Genomic DNA, 21,681 nt, shown 5'->3' with positions numbered 1-21,681 from the left:
TCAAACTTCCCCCCTGGAAACAAGGCCCTCTGACTTGTAGCTTGGGGAGCCGGAGCCGCTTTCCAAAACGTGGAGGGGCAAAAAATGCTTTCGGTGATTCCCGAGAACCCGCATATTTTTTAAGCTTTTGGGGGCACTAACTGAAGGGCTTTTCCTTAGCGAATTTCTTAATCTTGAAGCCCGAACGGAAAATAAAAAGCGCACCCAGCCCAACTTCCGGAGGACCAAGATCGCGAAGAACAACCAGGAAGCGGCCTGGCTGGGAGCTACCCCGGCTTCTCCGCTCCGCTCTCTAGGGAGCTTCCCGCGTTCCTACACCGTCTTTTCCTGCCCCGCGTAGCCCCAGCCCTGACCTAGGCTCCGGCCCGGGCCGGCCACTCCGGAGCCGCCATGTCGTCCGACTTCGAAGGCTACGAGCAGGACTTCGCGGTGCTCACTGCAGAGATCACCAATAAGATTGCGAGGGTCCCCCGACTCCCGCCTGGTAAGAGCCCTGCCCAGGCTGGGCGGGGGTGGCCCGGAGAGCCAGGAGGCTTGGGCAGTGGGCGATGGAACGACACCTGAATAAATGTGTCTCTGGGGAGCGAGCCTGGAGGCAGGTGGTGTTGGGGCCTCTCAGAGGGATGCTTGAGGTTGGTTGAGGGTAAGGGGAGAATCTAAGCTGGGTTGTGGGGTGCAGTGTCTGGACTCCGCTGCCTTGTGACTCGTATAACCTTGGGAACGTTTCTCTGAGTCTTAGTTTTGGCTGGGTTTTGTTTGTGAAATATAGAGATGTGAGAGTATCCAAAGAGAATCAGTGAACGTACCCAGATCATGAGTGTGCATCATACAGTAACGTTGTCTTGTTAGTAATGATGTTATTATTATAGGCAGCAAAGCAGTGTTAAGAGCCATAGTACCCGGATTCAAATCCCTGCTCTGCCACTTAGAAGTTGTTGTATTTAGGCAAGTTTCTTAATCTCTCTCAACTTTCCTTCTTGGTAAAATGGAGAGAATTGTGCGTCTCTCATAGGGTTTTTGTGAAGATTAAATGACAACATATGTAAAGCCCTTTCTTGGTGTTAGCTGCTGTAATCATTAGTATCTTTCATACCCCCATCCCCATTTATTATTTTTCATCCTTCCTGGGGATCCATAACCCAGTGTTGTGTAAAACTTGGTACAGGATAATTTTTCTCACTTTTAAAATTCCACCATTTTCATCCAGAAGAGTTTTGTTTTTGTGTTCTAGCACAACTCATTTTCGATACTGGGCTGTCAGTTATGTGAAGGTGGGAGCTGTGTTTGATTTCCTTGGCATTTACTTAGAACGGGCTCAGGAAAATGTTTTAAGTGAATGAACAGATACATAAATATGATGTCTTGTGACTTTTGTCTGTAGGACATTGTTTTAGGATTTATTTTTCTCTCAATACAGATTTAATTTGAGTATTTACTTGCAGAAAAGATTGTGGCTTTGGTGCTCAGTTTTGTTAGTGAAATTGAACCATCTACCTTCGCTCTATGGTGTAAAGTATAGGAAAAGGAGTGCTCATTGATCTGTGAACTGGTGGGCAACTTCCTTGCCCCACCTTGTTAGTCAATCCTTGATGCCAGCAGCAATTTCTCCTGGACTGAAGTTGTCATTCCTCTTTCCCTTTCCCTACCTCCCCCCAAACTTTTGTGTTTGTAAATAATTTTCTTCCTTTCTTTGTTTTTCTTTTTTTTAATATATAAATTTATTTATTTAGTTAGTTAGTTATGGCTCCGTTGGGTCTTCGTTGCTGCACGCGGGCTTTCTCTAGTTGCGGTGAGCGGGGGCTGCTCTTCATCGCGGTACGCTGGCTTCTCATTGCGGAGCACTGGCTCTAGGCACGTGAGCTTCAGTAGTTGTGGCACGTGGGCTCAGTAGCTGTGGCGCACAGGCTTAGTTGCTCCACAGCATGTGGGATCTTCCCGGACCAGGGATCGAACCCATGTCCCCTGCATTGGCAGGCAGATTCTTAACCACTGCGCCACCAGGGAAGTCCCCTCTTTGTTTTTCTTACCCCCACCTATTTTCTATTAATAGGGACATTTGCTTCAAGCCAGGTTCTCTGAATTTACACCCCACTCATCTCCTGAAGTCCCAGTTAGTTCTGGAGGAGGTGGAGGATGGTGTCTTAAAGAGGTGTACGAGTCCAAGTGAGGGAACAAGGGGAGAGAACCAAGGTAGCATATACCACCAGGCTTTGCTGCCTTGGAGATTTTTGTGGCGATTTGGCTGATGGCCTCATCACTTCATGATACATCACCTCGCCTCAACTCTTCATTTCTGCTTTCCTCCACTGCCCAATATCATCTTGATTTTTGTTGTCATTGTTGTTGGAGACTACTTCCTTTGACTTCAGTCCCAGAGCCTCAGAATATCAGGATTTGTGGTTTCCGTGGGATTTTTGCTCATTTTTAATTGTGATAGTTTTAGCTGAGGAAACATTTTTTTGTTTGGGCTAATAGGTTTTGTACTGGGAAGCTATTCTATAAAGTAACAAAATCATTCCTGGGTGCAAAGTTGTAACAGCCAATTCCAAGAAAACAGATTTGTTACAATCGATTTTTTTTCTTACCTTTATATTTTAATGTAACCATTCTTACCACATAGAAGGAAACCTTTGAATTAAGTACCTTAAAAATAAAAGTCTTGACTCTCTGTAGGTACAGTATAATGTAATGCCCAAACACAGCAGCTACATGAGAATTGAGAGGAGACTGTATAACTGGCACTGGAAAAATGCTTACTGACTTGAATAATTAAATGCTAGTAATTCTTGAAAATGCTGTGGTTTCCCTCTTAATAATTACTTGCACTTGCTCATTTTATAATGTTTCTAGTTGATAAGTAGAGAAAGATGAAAAATATATCTGTGTAGTTATGAATTTCAGATGTATATCTGTGGACTAACAAATTAATATGTACAACCATGGCGAAAACCAGTATGAATAAAAGTAATTATAATCTCTTCCTGGCATCTTTGGTAGTTGACCCAGAATTTACCTGAGTTAAGAAGGTTAAAAATTGGAGCAAAATTTTCAGCCAAAGCAGTTTGTTCCCCCAAATATTAACTTACTGAAATGGAAGTGGAGTAGGTAGGATTAATTGCAACTAAGTGTGTGCAGTATACAATGTGCTACCTCTGCTGTGCATGTACAGTGTATTAAAGTGTTACTTCCAAAGAGAACAGAAAAGATTGAAATTTTAAAACTTTATTTTAGAAAAGAAATTCGATTATTCTGTGATACATTTTAAACAATAAAAAAAACTTTCCTGTTAGACTAAAGTGTTTGAATTTTATGTAGTTTTAGTAATTGGACTAATGAGATAGATCAGTCCCTTCTTAAGTAATATTCTTATGGCACTGTATTCAAACTTTGATTTTAATGATTAGTATTCTGTGGTAAAGTCAGGACAATGGATGAGTGGAAACCATTGCTAATACTAATTGTGACACTCCTTTTCCTCTGATGATGAATCCTAAGTGGGGGGATACTTCGTAGGGGCAGAGGTTCTGTTACTCAGGCAGGCTTCCTGAAGGATCTTAAACAAAATGTTCCTTTGCAATTAGTTGCTTACCTCACCATAAACAGAGAGATAAATGGTCTGTTGTGAAGGCTATCATTTTGTAGATATAGTCAGAAATACCAAGAAAGGCATTATGGCAAATTGATTACAGTTCACACATGGCATCAGATCTGTTTAGAATCCCAGCTCTTTTTTACTAGATGTGCAGTCTTGAGCAAGTTGCCTAGCCTCTCTAAGCCTGTCTCCTCTACCTGGAAAAGCGGGGGTAGGGGATAATAGTTTCAACCTTACAGTGTTGTAAAAATCAAATGAAACAAAGCATATAACACCCTATCACACTTTTTTTTCTCCCCAGAGAAAGTACATGATAAATTAGCCACTAGTGATACTGCTGCTGGTGAAGACAACAGCTGTAGGGTTAGTCAGGACTCAGCTTCTCAGACTTTGTGATGTTAGTTGAACTCTTCAAGGAACCTTGGACCTCAATTTTGCTTCCTTTCTGTGCTAGAGTTGGGTGAATCTCTCTTGATGAACACCTACATTTGCGGGGAGATGAGTGATTAGGGACTTGGGGATGTGCACGTGGAATGGGGCTTTGAATTCAGGATATCAAAGATAGAGTCAGGGAGAGAACTGGAAGTGGTGGGGCAAGACAGGTGTCCTTTCTGGAAGGAAATGCTTCAGTCTAACTGATTGGTTATGCCAAGCCCTGAAGGCTTTTGGACACCATCTAGACATGGCCATGTATGGAAGAAGCCATAGCATTGTTCCATGATTCTCTCTTGCCTTTGCAGAGTGGTTGTAATCAGAGGATTCAGAAAAATCTGCTTTTATTTATGAACACTGTGGTTTGCTTAAAACGTATGTGGCTCTGGAGCTGTAATGTTGATGTGTAGCTACTGAGTGCTTGAAATGCGGCTGTTGCCACATAGTGAAATGATAGTGTTTTGGATATATTGAGTTAAATATTATTAAAACTAAAAAAATGTATATATTAAAATGAATTTCTCTTGTTCCTTTTTACTTTTTGAAATGTGGCTACTAGAAAATTTTAAATTACGTTATGTGACTTGCATGCATTACATTTCTATTGTTCTATAAAATTAGAGTTGAAGAGATGGTTCCAGACCTAATTCAGGAACTCAGGTACAGAGTGAGCTGAAGTAGAGTGGGTAGGACTTGAGTTAGGCATATACACACACGCACACATACCCACACTCAACCTAAGTAATAACTTCATTGATTAAAAAAAAAAAACTTTTAATTTTAGAACAGGTTTAGATTTACAGGAAAATCACAAAGATAATACAGAGACTCCTTATATACTCCATGCCCAGTTTCCTCTATTGTTAACATCTTACATTAATATGATACATTTGTTGCAGCCAGTGAACCCATATTGATACTTATTATTAACTGAAGTCCATACTTTATTCAGATTTCCTTAGTTTTTTACCAAATGTCCTTTTACTATTCTAGGACCCAATTCAGGGTATTACGGAACATTTAGTAGTCATGGCTCCTCAGGTTCCTCTTAGTTGTGACAGTTTCACAGCCCTTTCCTTATTTTTGATGACTTTACAGTTTAGAGGAGTACTGATCAGATATTTTATAGAATGTTCCTCAGTTGGAATTGGCCTGATGTTTTTCTCATCATCAGACTCGGGTTATAGGTTTTTGAGAGGAGGACCACGGAGGTTAAGCACCATTTTCATCACATCACATCACATCAGGAGTACACACTGTAAGGTAACTTAGCACTCCTGATGTTAACTTTGATCACCTGGCTGAGGTATTATTTGTCAGGTTTCTCCACTATAAAGTTACTCTTTTCCTCCTTTCCATACTGTTTGGAAGGAAACCATAGGCACAGCTGACACTTAAGGAGTAGGGAGTCGTGCTCCACCTCCTTGAAGGCTGATTATTTAGGTAAATTATTTGGAATTCTTCTATACAGGAAAGATTTGTCTATTCTCCTCCACTTATTAATTCAGTCATTTATATCCATGGACTCGTTTATTAAATACTTCATGTTATATTCTAATACCACTTTATTTTGTTGCTCACATTATGCCAGCTTTGACCATTGGAAGCCCTTCCAGCTGGCTTTTGTGTCCTTTTGCTATACTCCCATCATTGTGGGGCTTTTTTCCCCCTTTTTAACACTTTCATACTTTCTGATATTATGAGGTACTGTAGGATCATCTTGTATTTTTCCTACACCAGTCCTAGAATCACCAGTCATTTCTCCACGGAATCCCCAACTCTAGTCCTTTATCACAAGGATCATTCTAGAATGGCTTTGTTTTAACATTATTTTATTCATAAAGGGAAACTTGCCATTCTAAGTGGGAAGATTTGCCCCAGTCCTCACTGATACAATTTTTCTTTTTCTGTTTCTCTGTGAATAACAAATGTGTTGCTGAATGCTAAGACTGATTCATTCAGTAAACACTTAGTGAGCACCTACTGTGTACAGCTGTCTATGCTAAATACAAAATTATGACAAACATGTGTCAAGAGTGGTCCCTGCCTTCAAGGAGCTGGAAATGAGGCTGAAGGGAAAACTACAGGAAACAATTTCTAATGATCATCAGGGATGCTAGGGCAGAGGGCACAGGTCTAGGAATTCAGAGGAGATAAGATCATGTTCCAGGAGGTCACCTGGAAGGATGGCGGGATTTAGCCGACAAAAACAGGGAAAGAGTGTAAGAGTTGCAAGCAATGGGTTTCTGTTGTTTCGGAAGGCCCCGAATCCCCCATTCTATCTTATGAGAGCAGCGCCTCAATTTTCCGTTGAGGAACTCCCTAAACCCAGTCTTGGTGGAACTGACAGGCTGCCATGCCCTGTCCAGGTCAAGAGGTGAACACTTTACCCAAGCGAGGACATTCAGTGAATTTTTGCCAGGAATTGGAATTTTAACTCTCCTTCTGCAGAGACTGTCGGTGACTTCCTGCTCCCTTGGTTTCCTGAGCCACCCTGGGTACTGTCTTCCCTGAGCTTGGGAACTCATCTTTTCCATTGATTCTGTGATCCACCCTGAATTACTCTAATAAATTCCCTTTTTGGCTTAGGTTAGCCAGAATCAGATCTGTTCTATTCAACCAAAGAACCTAAATGGTAGCTTGAACAACGGCTTAGAGTTGTGGGGAGGGGGGTAGATGTGTTTGGGTAGTAAAGGATAGTCTGTCTGGTTAGTATGCAGAGCACATACGAGAGAGCTAGTAGTTGGAAATAAAGTTGGAACGGTCTCTTGGGTCTGGAATGTGGAGGGCCTTGACTGTTAGGCTCAAGTGATCCAATCAGAGCCACATTTTAGAAAGATTAAGTGGGGGAAGGGGTCAGGCAGGGAAAAAGGGAAACCAGGGTGGTTGGTAGCATAGCTTCTTTTATAAAGTCTTGCACTGACTACACTATTTATTCAGTTTACCATCAGTTTTCGAGAACTGATTATGTGCCAGGCTCAGTGCTAAATTTTAGGACTAAGACATGGTTCCTGTCTTCCCAGGGCCTCCAAGGTAGAAGATAAATCAGACCTGTAAGTGAGAGATAAATCATGAGGATTAGGTAAGGGTTCTCGGGATTTTCTGCAAGAGTGAGTAGTTAATTCTTCTGTTGGGTTAGAAAAAGCTTCAAAGAGGTAGTGATTTCTGAAGAGAGTTTTGAATAGCAGTTTGCCAGGTAGTCACAGTGGAGATGGGCAGAAGCATAGGGATTAAAGATCTGGAGTCCTGGAAATATATCAGGGTTAGAGGTAAAGGTTTGGTCCAGGATAGGCTTGTCTTGTTTCATATTCTGCACTATTTCAAAAATACAGTGTGGTTCTACTATAATTTGTGGAGATGTTAGATGGATTGACATGTACCAGAAGCATATAAATTTGGGGTCGTATACTAAATTTTTAATCTGGCCGTATGTAGGCTTAACTTTCTCAAAGAGGGAAAATCAAGCTGAATTTTAATTCTAAATGTGCACTTTTCTTAGGGAGAAATTCTTAGAGTACACACAGAACACTTTCTGTGATAGCTACCCCCTAGTTTGGAGGGGGGTGCTGATCAAAGGGAAGGAGTTGAAGTTATCAGAACCTAGTTATTATTCTAGTAAAATAATAACTTCTATTAAAGATTCCCCACTTGGTATTAACTATCCTTCTGAAAAGTTAGTCAGCTGCTAGGTATTGTACCCATTCAAGCTTCCTGACTTTTCTAGTCTGTTGTATTAGTCATTGGGTTTCAAGTCACAGAAAGCCAACTTAAATAAAGAAAAAGAAATGTGTTGTTTCAAAAAACCAAACCATGATAAAGTCAAGTAAAACCTGTTCCAGAGTTATCTGGAACAAGAAGCTAACTAACAAAATCTATTTCATCTTTATCTGTCTTTCTATGTATCTATCTATCTATCAGCTTTGCTTCTTTGTAAATGTAGGCTTTCATTCTCAACCACTGGAAATTGGCTTGCTCCTTGTAGCTAGAGCAGTGGATGCCAACAGCTTCTAGACTCACACTGTCATAACTCTACCAAGAGAGAGGAAAAGACTTTCCTGTTACTACAGGACTTTGATTAGTCTGATTGGATCCTATACGCATCCCACCCTCACCCCCCAGACCAATGTAGCCAGAGGGATTGAGCTACTAGTATTAGTCCAGCTGGAAAGAGAAGGCCATCCTTTGGCAAGTCACTGTGACCAGAGAGGCAGGGTCATAGAAGGACATAGTATCTCCCATTGACCTACTTGGTGAAGAGGAGAGCCTTGAAAGAGTGAGGCTTATTGCCTGAGAAGAGAAGGGTGTTAGGTAGACAAAAATATAAATGGTCAATAAATTAGGTTAGCACAAAACTCAGGTGCCATTTCTAAATAAATGGGCTGATTGATTTGGAATGGGAGTAGGGAAAATTTTTCTGAAAGTATCTGCTAGAACATGTCTCTCCCAGAATGAGGAATTATAGTTGAGTTATAACTTGATTGTGGTTGAGTTTGAAAAAAATCACATACAGACACTTAGCACTTCACAAATTAAAAGTAAATTCTCTTGCATCAGCTTATTTGAGCTAAAAAGAATCCAGTAGATGCTTTAAGTTTCCATTTTAGACAGTTTAGACTGAGTCTCAGTAGAAACTCTTTCTTACCCAGGATCCCATAACCATGAGGTAATGGCTTTGGGGTTAGAATCAGTACTTCTGACTTCAAATATTTCTTCCATTACACTCAACTCGTAATGAAAGCATAATTTTTTTTTAAAGGATTGTAAGAACTTGTCCAGTTTTAGGAATTGTTGTTATATGTGACTTTTAATTTGTATTCATAAATCCACTATTCCCAATTTATTAAAGTCATGACTTTGCGGACTCCTCATGCCACCACTAAATCTGCTATTGTTGACACAGTTTCTTCTAAAGGCCAAAATAATTTTTGGTTTCTCTTAAAAATGTTATGGCGTCTCTTAATTCAGTGCTCCATAGGATTATGTATTTCCAGATAGCCTAGAATCAGTGGCTTATAGTAGTTCCTAACCCACTAAAGAATGATATGGCCGTTTGACTGATAATGGTAATTCTCTACTCTGACCAGAAAGGAAAAAAAGTACATAAAATTAGAGGTTTTTAAATATTAAATTTATCTGTATCCTTAGCAATTCCTTGATGTTATTATTTGTTTCAGATGAGAAGAAGCAGGTGGTTGCAAATGTGGAGAAACAGCTCGAAGAAGCAAAAGAACTGGTATGTGTAGACTTGGTAACATATTTAAAACACACCCAGAGCCGTTTAATCTGATGCCTTCCTCTAAGTCTCTTTTATTCATTGTAGAAATGTGAAACATTACTGATTAGCAGTTCATGATTCAGAATTCATCAGTTTTTAGATGGAAGAGAATTTAATCACTTCTTGGTATTTTATTCTTCTTAGTAAAGGTGATTCATTAAATGTCCACCTCGAATTTTTATTCCTTCATAATACTTTTCGTAATGGTTATAACTAGCTAACACTTGTTAAAGGCATCCTGGGTACTAGACACTGGGTTAAGCATATTACTTGCTTTTTAATATTTAATTTTCACCAAAAGCCTGTGAGATAGGTACTATTTGTACCTATTTGTAAAAATTGTTAAGGATCGAGATTTTCCCCTGCTTGCTCACCAGTAAGTGAGCCTGCCACAATCTCATGGATGCTGACAGAAGACATGAGATTCCTAGGTCAGAGACCAAAGGCTTTTATTAGTCACAGCAAAAGCAGCCACCGAAGTTGCAGCAGGCTTGCGTCAGTTCCCTGAGGCCCAGTTCCCACAGGGCTGATGCATGTTTGCCTAGAAGAGTGCCTGCACATACAGCAGATTATCTTATGGGAGAGGAGCATGGAGCCTGGGGAACGTACTGCTTTACAACAGCCTGTAAGTAAGCCTGCTCTTTGCCCCGAGGGACACATTGTTTCTTGCCCCAACATTGTTCCCTGCCTGGGAATCAGTGGTCAGGACCTTGCATTCTTGGCATGCCCAGCAAGGCATGCAGAAGCGTGAGAGACCCGCAGAGTGTCATTACCCCCATTTTGTAGATGGGGAAACTGAGGCTTAGGAAGATCGAGTAACTTATCTGAAGTCCCACACCCAGTAAGTGGTGAAGTAAGGATTTGTACTTAGACATGCTAAACCCAGAGCTCTAGCTAGCTTCTCAAATCAAGGAGCAAAAAGTATTAAAATATATTGTGTCCTAATTTTTGGTTTCAAAGCCAGGTATTGCAAGTATGATTCAATTTGTTACTGCATTGTGGTCCTAAATGAGCGTGTTGCTTTTCTAAATACTGAAGGGTACTACTTGGTGTTCTAACTGATAAACTTACAACAGTTTCCCAAAGCGTGTTTCTGTTAACTGGTGTTGCCTGTTCAAACAAGTTCGGGAAACTGTAGCTTAAACAGAATTCTCCAATTCTGGGTCTTTTTTTGGTTATTATTTTTCTATAGAACCTTCTTAGACCCTAAAGTAGGCTACGAGGCACGACAGGTCTCTAGGAAGGGACCCTAAGGGGCAGCACTTCCCAGGCTTATTTGCCTGAGTAACATTTGTTAACGGGACCATACACCCGGGGCTGCTGCTTTGCAGGGTCTGAGGAATAGGCGGCAGTAGCCTCCCATCACACCGCAGACCTTTCCTTCGTGTCTGTGAATGCAAAGGAGGCGAGTTGCAGAGCTGATGCTCCATCTTGCCTGTCTCTGCTTCTTTTCTAGCTGTCGGAACGCCTACGCTCTCCTCACCCTGTAAGATCTACTTCTCATCTCACTATCTCTGCAGGGGCAGCTTTGTTCTAACTCCTCAGCTTCTCATGTTTGCCTCTCTTTTGGAAGTTATCTTTTTTTTTTTTATCCCCAATACTTTTCTGTTTCCTTTCTCTCCTTTTTATAGTCAGCTGTTTCTCTCATGCTTCCTGGCCTTCACGTGAAAAGACTGGCCTTTTATATACCATAGCTGCCAACCAGGACGCTTCTTCCTTCAGGTTGGCAGGCTTTACCATAAGTGATACAACAGATCAATTCTTTGGATGTTGAGTTAACTTCTTATCTTGTTGAGTTCTCAGTAGCGGGTGTTTTTGTTTTTGTTTGTTTTGTTTGCCATGAAAACCTGTGTTTTGGTTCATTGGTTTGCCTTCTTTTGGAGACGTTGATTTACTTGATGATGTTAGAAAGCTGGTTTCCTGATAAGCAAGATGTCACTGTACCAAGAAAAACTGAGTTATACCCCCATGGAGCTTACATGGTCATCTCCGTTTGTTACTAACGTAGAGTTTTGTCTTAGATATGTTTCTGTTTGTTTAAAATGATCAGGCAGCTGATTTACTTAATTCTGAGGACATCCTTATTAAGGATACTGATCATTATATACTGTCCTTTTGATGAGGATGCTGGGAGAAGAACTTCATTATGATTTTACTTATTAGGAGGAGTTGTATTTCTGCTGAACAGTTTGCATTAATCTCTTGGACACTGCATGTCTCATAATTACCCCTTGACATTGGTCACATGAATGTTGTGACAACGTGAAACTAGTGCATATTAGCCTTATTTCTGGTTTCATTTAAAGTGCTTGTTGTGTGTTTCCTTTTTTTCTTTCTTACCTACTTTTGGTTAGTTTTAAGTGTCCTTGTAAAACGCCTGAAACAAAAATGCAGTTAACGCTCGGATTTTCTCTTACATGTACTTTGCAGTCATTTGTCTGGATGATCCTGCTCAACCTTATTAGAACTAAGTACATAATGACGATCTCAGAGAAGTGCTCTAAGTAATTGCCTTGCTGAGTAACTAACTTATTGGTGCTTCACATTTACTTTGAGACATGTCAATAGTTTAAATGGTTACTGCGTAAATCAAGGGTAATTAAAACAATCTTTTTTTTTTAATAAAAATTAAGGCCTGTGAATTGAAACATGGTGTTTTGGTTTATCTGAGTTCTACTGTTGTTACTCAGACTCTGACACTGGACAAGTAAGAGTTTTATTAGTGCCAAGTGTATAGTGTTCATGGAAATAATTTATTAGGATTATTTGCTTTAAAAGGCAAAATATCTGACAACATTTTCGGTTGTGAGTTTATTAGACATGGCCTGAGCCAATTTGTAGTTGTTGGTTTTTATTTTTTAATGCCAAGTATAAACTACAGCTGATACCTTGTATCATGCTTGCTGTATTTCTTCTTCATCATCAGTAATCATCACTCCTATTATTCTCATTAATCTAGTGTTTACCAAGTAAGACACTGTCTTAAGCACGTTATAGGAATTACCCTGTTTAATCTTCATAACTGCCCTACAAAAGACGTACTGTTTTTAGAAATGGAAAGAGTAAGACCCAGAGAAGTTAAGAAGCCTGTCCAAGGTTGCATGACTAGTAAGCAGTGTAGCCTATGATGTGAACTGTGAACGCAGGCGTCTGACTTGAAAGCCTGTGTTCTTAACCATCATACTATTTCTGTATTGCCTCCCGTTAAATGCTCATGTGTTGTATGCAAAGTGTTACATCACGACAGGTTGTTATAAAGTGCCCTGCTCTGATTTCAGTGAGCTGTGTAATTTTACGTTACTGTATCCATTTAACTCCATATCAACATGATTAAAAAGTATAAGGCTGGAGTTCAAGATCCCATATTGGTTGCCATGGGATTTTCCTAATCAGAAAAGACTTTCCAGGAGAATTTTCACCAAATGACTAAGACTGGGCTGACATTTCATAGAATAATTGTAGAAATAACAGTTTGGTTTATCTTGGCATAGTTCTGGTGGTTTGGGGTCAGAAGACCAGACCCGGTTGGGTGGAATGATAGGATACTCCACGGATAGTCAGATCATTATCATTGAGGATGTTTGGCTTAATGCACATAGTTTTAAAAAATGCTTGACAGAGTAAACACTTTGGCACTCTATATGTCCCTTGGCAAGCACTCAGTACCTATTTGTTGACCTTAACAAACATGGAGCACAAAAATAGTCCCAGTGTTCAATTGACCACAGGTAGTTAGCTCCCTGGGTCTGGTTCCTCAAGTTGTAAACTGAGGAATTGGAATTAAATCCTTTCAGCTCGAAATGTCTAGTCACATGAAGAGTAAGCATATGGTTTAAGTCATGTTTTTCTCTCACCCTTCCAGTTGGAACAGATGGATTTGGAAGTCCGAGAGATACCTCCCCAAAGTCGAGGGATGTACAGCAACAGGATGAGAAGCTACAAGCAAGAAATGGGAAAACTTGAGACAGATTTTGTGAGTCAGATTGCACCCTTTGTTGTACTTACTGGTCTTCACACTGGTTTTCATGTCGTTTTTATTGTTGCCCCCACACGCCTCAGTCAGCATGAAGTGCACCGTCTTTGGGAGCTTGTGCCAAAGACTTGGGGATCTAAAAATGCTTGTAGAGCTGGCTAATGATGGACTTGAAGGTATGTTGGATTCCTGACTCACAAAATAGATCCAAATCATGTGGTTTTTTGAGTTTAGATAGTATTTATTGGTATTTAGCATTTATTAGGATTTTGAAATCCAATTTTGGGCCTTTTCAGAGTTTGCGGTCTTTAAACTGCAGTGTTCATGGATGGACTTCAGGGGCTCGTGAATGTCCTGAAATTATATCAGTATTTTTAGATGTGTGTTTCTATGTGTAATTTTTTCTGGGATAGGCTTCATAGCCTTTATTATTAGAGTCTTAAAAAGATACATTTAGGGCTTCCCTGGTGGCACAGTGGTTGAGAGTCCACCTGCCGATGCAGGGGTCATGGGTTCGTGCCCCGGTCCGGGAAGATCCCACATGCCGCGGAGCAGCTGGGCCCGTGAGCCATGGCCGCTGAGCCTGCGCGTCCTGAGCCTGTGCTCCGCAACGGGAGAGGCCACAACAGTGAGAGGCCCGCGTACCGCCAAAAAAAAAAAAGAATTACATTCCTGAAGAATAGAGTCCTTTAGGTATCATGTATTTGGATAAGCATTTCTCAGATATATTTTCTATTATAAAGAAAAATGGAAACAGCAGCTAGGAGCTAAACATTAGTCTCCAGGTTTTCATTAAAAAATTCATGTGTTCATCTATTTGCTGCCGCAGCTGTCTTCTGCTGTGTCAGGAAACGTCCTTCACCACCACCACCACCACCTTCTGTTGTACGGGACTCACAGTTTATAAAGTGCTTTAACACGCATTATTCATTTCACTGTAGGAAGGGTAGACAGAGCAGATGCGGATTACTATCCCCATTTTACATGTGAGAGAACCAAGAGGTCCAGCTTCATTATGGATTTCATTCAACTAGTCCTTCTTGAGCCCTGTAATGTATCAGGCAGTGTCCTAGGTGCTGGAAAAGAGCCGTGACTAAGAGAGAGAAAGTTCTTGCTCTCGTGGAATTTATATTCTAATGGGGAAGACAAGAAACAAGTGAATACATCTATCGTAATTTCAGGTAGTGATAAATGCTATAAAGAAGATGAGTAAATGGACAGACAGTGACCAGCAGGGCGGTGTGGCTGTTTGCTAGGGTGTTTGTTCTCTGTGCCCAAGTGGGAGAGAGGGGTGCCTGTGGTTACAGAAGGGGGGGCAGAGGAAAGACCTCTAAGGGCATTGCAGGCATGGTGAAGACCTTGGCCTCTACTCTCGCTTGATGAGAAGCAATTGTAGGGTGTTGAGCAGTGAGTGGTCCTTTGCTTCTTGTTTCACAGCTTTGTCCACTTTACCTTACCTTATCACGTGAGGCATTCGAATAGAATGTGGGAAGTATTTATGTAATTCTCTTTTGATTCTTATTGTCTTTTTATATATAATTCTGTTGTCTTTTAATGGAATGAAGAATATCTTCTTAAAGACATTTGATAATTTCTTATAATCATATACCATACCTCAAAGTATTGAATCCCAGGAAAAAATAGTAGAGATTGGTCCTTCAATCTTCAATTGGTCCTTCAATTGCAATGTTTATTGCAAATGAAGAAGTTCTCTTATTCCCTTTGTAATATTAAGACTTTGGGGGAACATCTATGCCAATGGGGAAAGGTAGAGGACAACTCAGTACTTTTTTCTTCAACCCCATTGTCTGCTTGCTTTCTTTTCTTGGCCCCTCTTCCTCCTCCTCTGCCTGTCCCTCAGATGCCTGGTTTCTTCGGACTTCTTCTCCACTTACCCCACTGTCCTACTCCTCATGTTATCATCCGCTCCTGCGGCTTCAATACCACAGCTATAATTCTCTTGCATTTCTCACTCAGAACTCCCTACAGCTCTAAATTCATATTTCTTACTGCTTACTGGGCACTGCTACCCCAGAGTCCTTTAAACACAAACACTTAAACTTGCCAAGTACTAGTCACTTCAGAGTGATGTTTTAATTTTTCCCTCTTCATCCTCTTGTGCATCCAGTTGGTCACTGAGAGTTAACAATCCTGTCACTTAAATAGCTCCTGCTTTCATCTGCACTACTCGAAGCCTTCATGTTTCTCAGTCTGGATGATTGTAGTAGCCTTGCCTCCTTCCATTCTTCTCCCAACCTAAACCACCCTCCACTCCACTCTGGAAATGCCTTTCTAGCACACTGATCTGAATATGTCACACTGTTCCACAAAATCCTAGAGTTCTATTGCCTGCTGAATTGTTAAAAGCCTAGAATTTGTTGGTTTCCTTTGGAGTAGTGCATCTCAATCTTTTTGTCATTGGCACTCCACTAAGGAACTTTTTTAGAGTTTTTTTTTCCTAATTGCTCCTCTCTTCCCCAGGAAATTTTAGTACCATGAATATACTGTGTGTCTGTACATCTGTTCATGTTCTGTGGCCCTTTGGAGGGCCATGCATCTTTGTAATATTTAAGATTCTTCATCCTCCCAAGAACCAGTTCTTGCCTCTGGGCAAGTCACCTCTGTTGACAGTGCCTGTTTTAGAGAATGTTGGCCTTTATTTGGACAAGCAGATAATTTACTAACAGATCCTTTCAAGGCTTATTGTTAACTTTGTTAGGACGTGTCTAGAGTAGCCTGACTTTTGAGGTTTGTCTTTCTTGGATTCCATTTGAATGACTGGAACGTTCAGTGAATATTCCACCCTCTGTTTGGTCAGAATTGTATCTCCCTGCTTTGGGTGACCTCCAGAATCTCCATTCCACCCATGGCTCCCCAATAAATGTCCTCTGTTACACCTCTTACCTCTACATACGCAAGTTCATTTTCAGCCAAAGACTTAACAGGACCCCTTTATAGATTTCTGGAGCTCCTTCTCTCCATTACTCTGCTAAGTTTCATCCATCTCGGCAGTCCCCACCTCCAGTATCTACCTCCTAAGCTTAGAGACATGTTAGCCTCCATTTGGGCTCCACCCCCCGTGCTGGAATCTGATCAGTGCCTACGGCTGAGAGCCATGGTGATTGTAGGGTTCATTTCAAGTGTTCTCTCCTCACAGGATTTCAGTCCTACACTGCCTATTGTCCAGTTTTTTAAAACGATTGCTTCACACATTTTGTCCATTGTTATAGTTGTTTAGAGACAGAGGGTTGGTCTTGTATCAGTTACTTTGTCATTACTGGCGTGAAAGTTCAGTAGAGTTTAATGTTTATTAATCCTTAGTGGATAATTGTGTACATCTGAGAATGAAAAAAGAATAATAGTCTGCTCTTTACAATGACCTATCATAGAATTTAATCTGTAGCTGAATAAATACATACTTATAAGATTTTAAAATATGGGTTATAATTTGCAGTCATAGTTGTGGGAAGGTAAGGGAAATCAGCAGACACTGCTATGTTCCCTTTTACACTGTTGCTACCCCTGATGATTCTGTTCACTTGCCTAATTCCATTTTTCTTGATTTTTGGCCTCTTATAGCCTCATATTGTTCATTTTGGATTCTTACAGTCTCAGAGTAATAGGAATATTAGGTCCAGAGAAGTTCAAATCCAGTCACATTTTTGAGATGAGGAAATGGAGGAACAGGGGGACCAAATGTCTTACCTTAAAGTCACACTGCTGTTTAGAGCAAGGACCAGAATCAAATAACTTAAACACACATTCTGATGTTCTCTCCATGATCCTTTGCAACTCCCTACCCTCAACTTCACATTTTCATAAAAATCAATTTAATAGCTCCTTTGTATGTTTGAAAACAATGTAAAAATTAGAATTCATGTATTTAAGCCATTCTTGTAATTTCTTCCTTCAGTATTGGTATGAGGTTAGCTAGGGCATGGTCACGTCCAGGAAAATGAACCAGCTAAAAGGAGGAAAGATGTAGTTGAGGATTTTTTCAAGTTTAAGATTATTGTTTGCTTCTTAAGAAAATAAAATCAAGCAAACAAAAACCCCTAAACTTGTACAAACAACAACAAAAAACAAACGTTGTATAAAGTATTTGACCAAGTCTCAGTAAGTAGAAAAAGAAAGGGACAAATAAGTGATGTACCAGGATAAGATTCCCTAAGTCATGAGGACGTGGTGTGTTGAATGATGAATGTCTTTTGCATCTGATGTTGTAATACTATGATGCTTGCGCCATCTTGTGGCTGATTTGTATAGTTGCATATTTCTTTTTTTTTTTTTTTTTTTTTTGTAACAAAGCTGAACTTCCTTTAAGATGTATACACAGACTACAGGACTTAGGGTGGAGGATTAGCAGTAGAGCTTTTTAGCCCCAGTCTCAAGTTCACTTCTATCCCAGGTCAGTGGTGCCCGAATGCTGTCCTTTTCCTGTTTGGCAGGCTGTGTGATGTGATTGTTAGACCAGCTCCTAGTGCAGAGCTGTCTACATCAGAGAATGGCACTTCTGTTGACAGTCTCAGCAGTGAGGCTGAATGGTCCTGGAAACCCAACTTCCTGCGGACTATCGGAGTTGGTCCCTTAGGTCAGGGCTCAGAGGATGTTGTGGAACAGCTTGAAGCTTTCACTGCTGCTACCTACACTCGCTCTTTTAACAGGTGAATGGACAACTTGAGTATCCGAGTTTATGACTGAAGCCAGTAGCTGTATTCTATTTTTTTAAGTCTAAGATAGACTAAAGAAGCATAAATGAGAGCGATGAACCCTTTTAAATTATGACTTTTGTTGGAAGGTCAAAAACTTGATGCTTCTGTGTATCTTTCCTGTTCTTGTGACTTCTTGAGATATTTTACTTCTGTTCTGTGGAAGCTATAGAAAACCATGAAAGCATGTTTTAGAAATTTGGATCATGTCAGTGGTAATATGTTGTAATTATGACATCAGCTGTCCCTCTTGCAGGAGCATAAGTACATTCTAGAAAGAAATAAGAAAGCCAGACTGGACGGAATCATTCCAGCAAAATCTTCCTCCACTCTGTGCACTTAATTAATATGATTTCCATTAAAAAATTACATTTGTCATTGGATTCTCTGTAAAAATAATACCTGCTCACTATAGAATATTCTGGAAATAAATAAGAGTAGAAAGAAGAAAGAAAATCACCTTAGCCCTATTACCTCAAAGGATTCATATTTTACATTTTTATTTATTTCCTTCTAATCTTCCCTTCCCCTCTCTTTTGTATAATTTGTTGTTTTATTTTGCATAATAATGGTGCAACTCGATCCACATTTACAAGGTTCTAACATTGGTACTTTCCATTTCTATAAATTCTCAATCATTTTAATGGGTGCATAATATTTCAGTCAGTGATATTAGTTCATCTTTTGTTGAATCCTAATGTATTTCCATTTATCCCCTCCATAATTTATTGTGCTGCAATGAACATATTAGAACAGGATTATTTCATCAGGGTCATTTCTCAGAAGACAGATTATCACATCAAAGGTTATCAACAATATTATAGCTCTAATTAAAATATTCCTTGGAGATATGTTTTTACTGTGATTTATCAGATCATCTTTGTTGTTCTTTCTATGATCTTCTCTGTATCAAAATGTTAAATAAGAGCTAAAAATCATAGGCAGACCAGAGGTAAGTACTTTATGTACATCACTCTTTTAACCCATAATTATATGAAAAAGATACTGTCATGATCTGTCATTATGGGGGATTTCACAATTCTAGAATTAAATACAACTGAGATTTCTTTTTCTAAGATACTTTTCCAGGGAAGATATATTCATGTTGGTAAGGCTAGTAGATATACATGGCTGTCATATCTGGTCTAAAACTGATCTCATTTTACATTCTCAAAATTTCGTAATCAGAAACTGAAGAATATGTTAGTTATCTGGATATGACTATGACCCCTTTAAGGGAGAAAGTAATACTGTACATGTACATACATGATTTTACTTGTTTGCAGTTATTTTCTGAGGATGTTGTTTCCTAAGGCCTCGATAGGTGAAATTGTTAGAAAATCATCATGCAGTTGGCCTTCTTTGTTTGTAGGATTCTCATTCCAGGCTTTGACCCTGGTAAATCTTCTACTCACAGAGCCCAGTAATTTCAAAGGCTGACACAGGAAATGGATTCGAAGTCTGTTATCGGCTGTAGTGATGCCTTCTGGGGCTGATCTGTGCTTTCGTGTCACCCTGGTCTCCTAATTCAGGATGCTGTTAAAGGTTCATGTTCTTGACCCTTCTCCCCACCATATATTTTTGAATGGAACAGTAGTATGTATTAAATATTTTATCATTGGTCTTATGTACTGAATTTGATGTTGGCCTTAATAGATCTTCTTCCCTTTGGAAACTCTGACACTTTCTTCCAAAGTGACTGCTTTTATGATGACTGCTTTGGGCTTCAGACCATTGTCTTTACCTCCTGTAGAGCTTTGTGACCTGCAAAAATAACTTTCATGTCCACTGTAGTTACTGGCAAAGTTGAAGTGTATACTGGTATGGATATATCTCTGTGTGTGCACTCACACATTCTTGTGTGTGTACATTTTTTTTAATTGGTGTCAAATTCCTGATAAGATATTACAATTTTATTGGAAGATTTTTTTCTGTCTATTGATACTAATTTTTTTAATCATTGGAATTAGTTTTAGTGTCATTTTATGGTAGAAGGAGCAAATTTTTGTTATGACTTTATGTTATTTCTATGGCTTGAGTTTTCTAAGCAGATGAAGTGTATGTTTTCTGGAAGCGGTGCTAAATTGCTTTAAAACAAACAAACAAAAAAGAATTATAAAGCTTATTGGTTTTAATGTAGTTGTGTCTGCTTATAATCCTTCTTAAATGACATAACAAATTATTATCAACTTTTCTGTTTGTTTGTTTTGCCTAGCCACTTTGATCTTACCTAGGAAATAAAGAGGAAAGATAAAAACAGGTAAGATTTTTGAAAGATTTAACTATAAACTGGTGATAAATTTGGCCTCATTGTTAGTCACTAGATGGCACTGTTTATTTGCAGAGCGCCATTTTTTAAAAAAGAACTGGTAGTGACTGAAATTACTGCTTCATGAATAAAATATTTCTGATGGGATTTGCATTTCTATATTGGCTGAAGACACTGTTGAATGTTTTATTAACCAGCCCAATGCAACTGTCAGCCTATTAAAGAGATCCAGTGGTCCCTGTTTAGATAAATAAACGAAATAAATCCAATTCGTCAAATTGTGTTCTTGGCTGTTTATTTTCCATTCTTTTGATGTACAGTTCATTTTAAGTTAAAGCCACATTGATTTAAAAATTAACGGGAAAATGTTATTTGGTGTTTGGAACATGAAGAAACTAATTGCCATAGTCAAAAAGCCAACTCTGTTTTAATGTAAAATTGTTTGCTCATGAATAGGAAATTCTTTACTGGCTGCTTGTAAACTGTCCCATGCTCAAAAATAGTCTGATATTCTGCAAATACATGGTCAGAGACTGTTACCAAGATTTGCGGCACCCCTGTTGAATTTCCCTGGGAAAAGTACTATGTAGTTTAAAAGATAAGCCTTTTACTTGTTTTATTTTGCCTTCGGGCCATGCTCTTTTTTCACGTAGGGTATACTAGTCCTTGGAAAGAAAAGTAGCTAATTGATTTTTAAATAAAATGTCTTTTATCAAAGCACTTGCCAGGCACTTCCTGGTAAATGCCAAACTTTAAAGTGGGTGACAGTGATGCTGTGATGTTGCTAGGGCAACCGAAGGCCTCAAGACAGTAGCACAGATGCCTGCACGTTCACTGCCCTCTTAAAGCTTATGTTCTAGGAATCTTGAAACTCAAAATTGAACTATTTTAATACCACTGACTTAGCTAGAGATTTCATACTTAGGCCCTAGGGTTAAAACATATTAGAATAAAGCATGTCAGTTTTGTGCTTTGCTTTGCTGAAGTAAGTGAGCAACTGGGAATGACACATCATGGTTCTGACTTTGCCTTCTCATTTCTTTCTTTCATGAATCTTCCATTGCTCTTTATGCCATTCTTATTGTCTTTCATCCAGTTCCACATTTGTGAGGTTCAGAACAAAACTTAAAATGGATTAGGCACTTTTGACTTAACTCATAGCTTTTAGGAGCATTGAGCTGCTTGTGATGAAGAAGGAGCCCGATCAGGTCTCTAGGGTGAAGGTTTTTCAGCTGTGTAGTAGTGGTTGAAGAGTTTTGCTGTGTCAACTAGTTTAAGCTTTCCTGTACAAGAAGTTAAAATGGGGCTAGAATAGATTTTGCCAGAGACTTTTCTCTTGATTTCAGGTCCTTGGAAACCTACCAGGACATGGACCATGCACACAGATAGCCTCTTTCTGGCTTGTTTTGTTTAACTTTCTGTCCTTTAGTT

At 39.6% G+C, this 21,681-nt stretch overlaps 1 protein-coding gene across 20 annotated transcripts in view; it reads left to right on the top strand.

Annotated features, from left to right (window-relative positions):
- The first annotated feature begins 93 nt into the window (after positions 1-93).
- VTI1A (vesicle transport through interaction with t-SNAREs 1A) overlaps positions 94-21,681 on the top strand; it is a 368,837-nt gene continuing 347,249 nt past the window's right edge. For 5 of the 20 annotated variants that reach the window (XR_012326899.1, XR_012326898.1, XM_019940008.3 and 2 more), the window contains exons 1-3: positions 98-484; positions 9,199-9,257; positions 13,162-13,272. Coding sequence is in view for 17 of the 20 variants with exons in the window: in XM_019940008.3 (XP_019795567.1) it covers positions 391-484; positions 9,199-9,257; positions 13,162-13,272 (264 nt within the window). In the remaining 3 variants the exon portion in view is untranslated. Of the gene's footprint in view, positions 485-9,198; positions 9,258-13,161; positions 13,273-21,681 lie in introns of all 20 variants that reach the window. The other 15 variants (XM_019940017.3, XM_019940019.3, XM_019940016.3 and 12 more) reach the window with 11 other exon arrangements.

This window comes from Tursiops truncatus, chromosome 16 (assembly GCF_011762595.2).
Source record: "Tursiops truncatus isolate mTurTru1 chromosome 16, mTurTru1.mat.Y, whole genome shotgun sequence".
NCBI classification, from domain to species: Eukaryota; Metazoa; Chordata; class Mammalia; order Artiodactyla; family Delphinidae; genus Tursiops; species Tursiops truncatus.
Note: the sequence above shows the minus strand (reverse complement) of the source record. Positions and strands in the feature narration are given on the sequence as shown.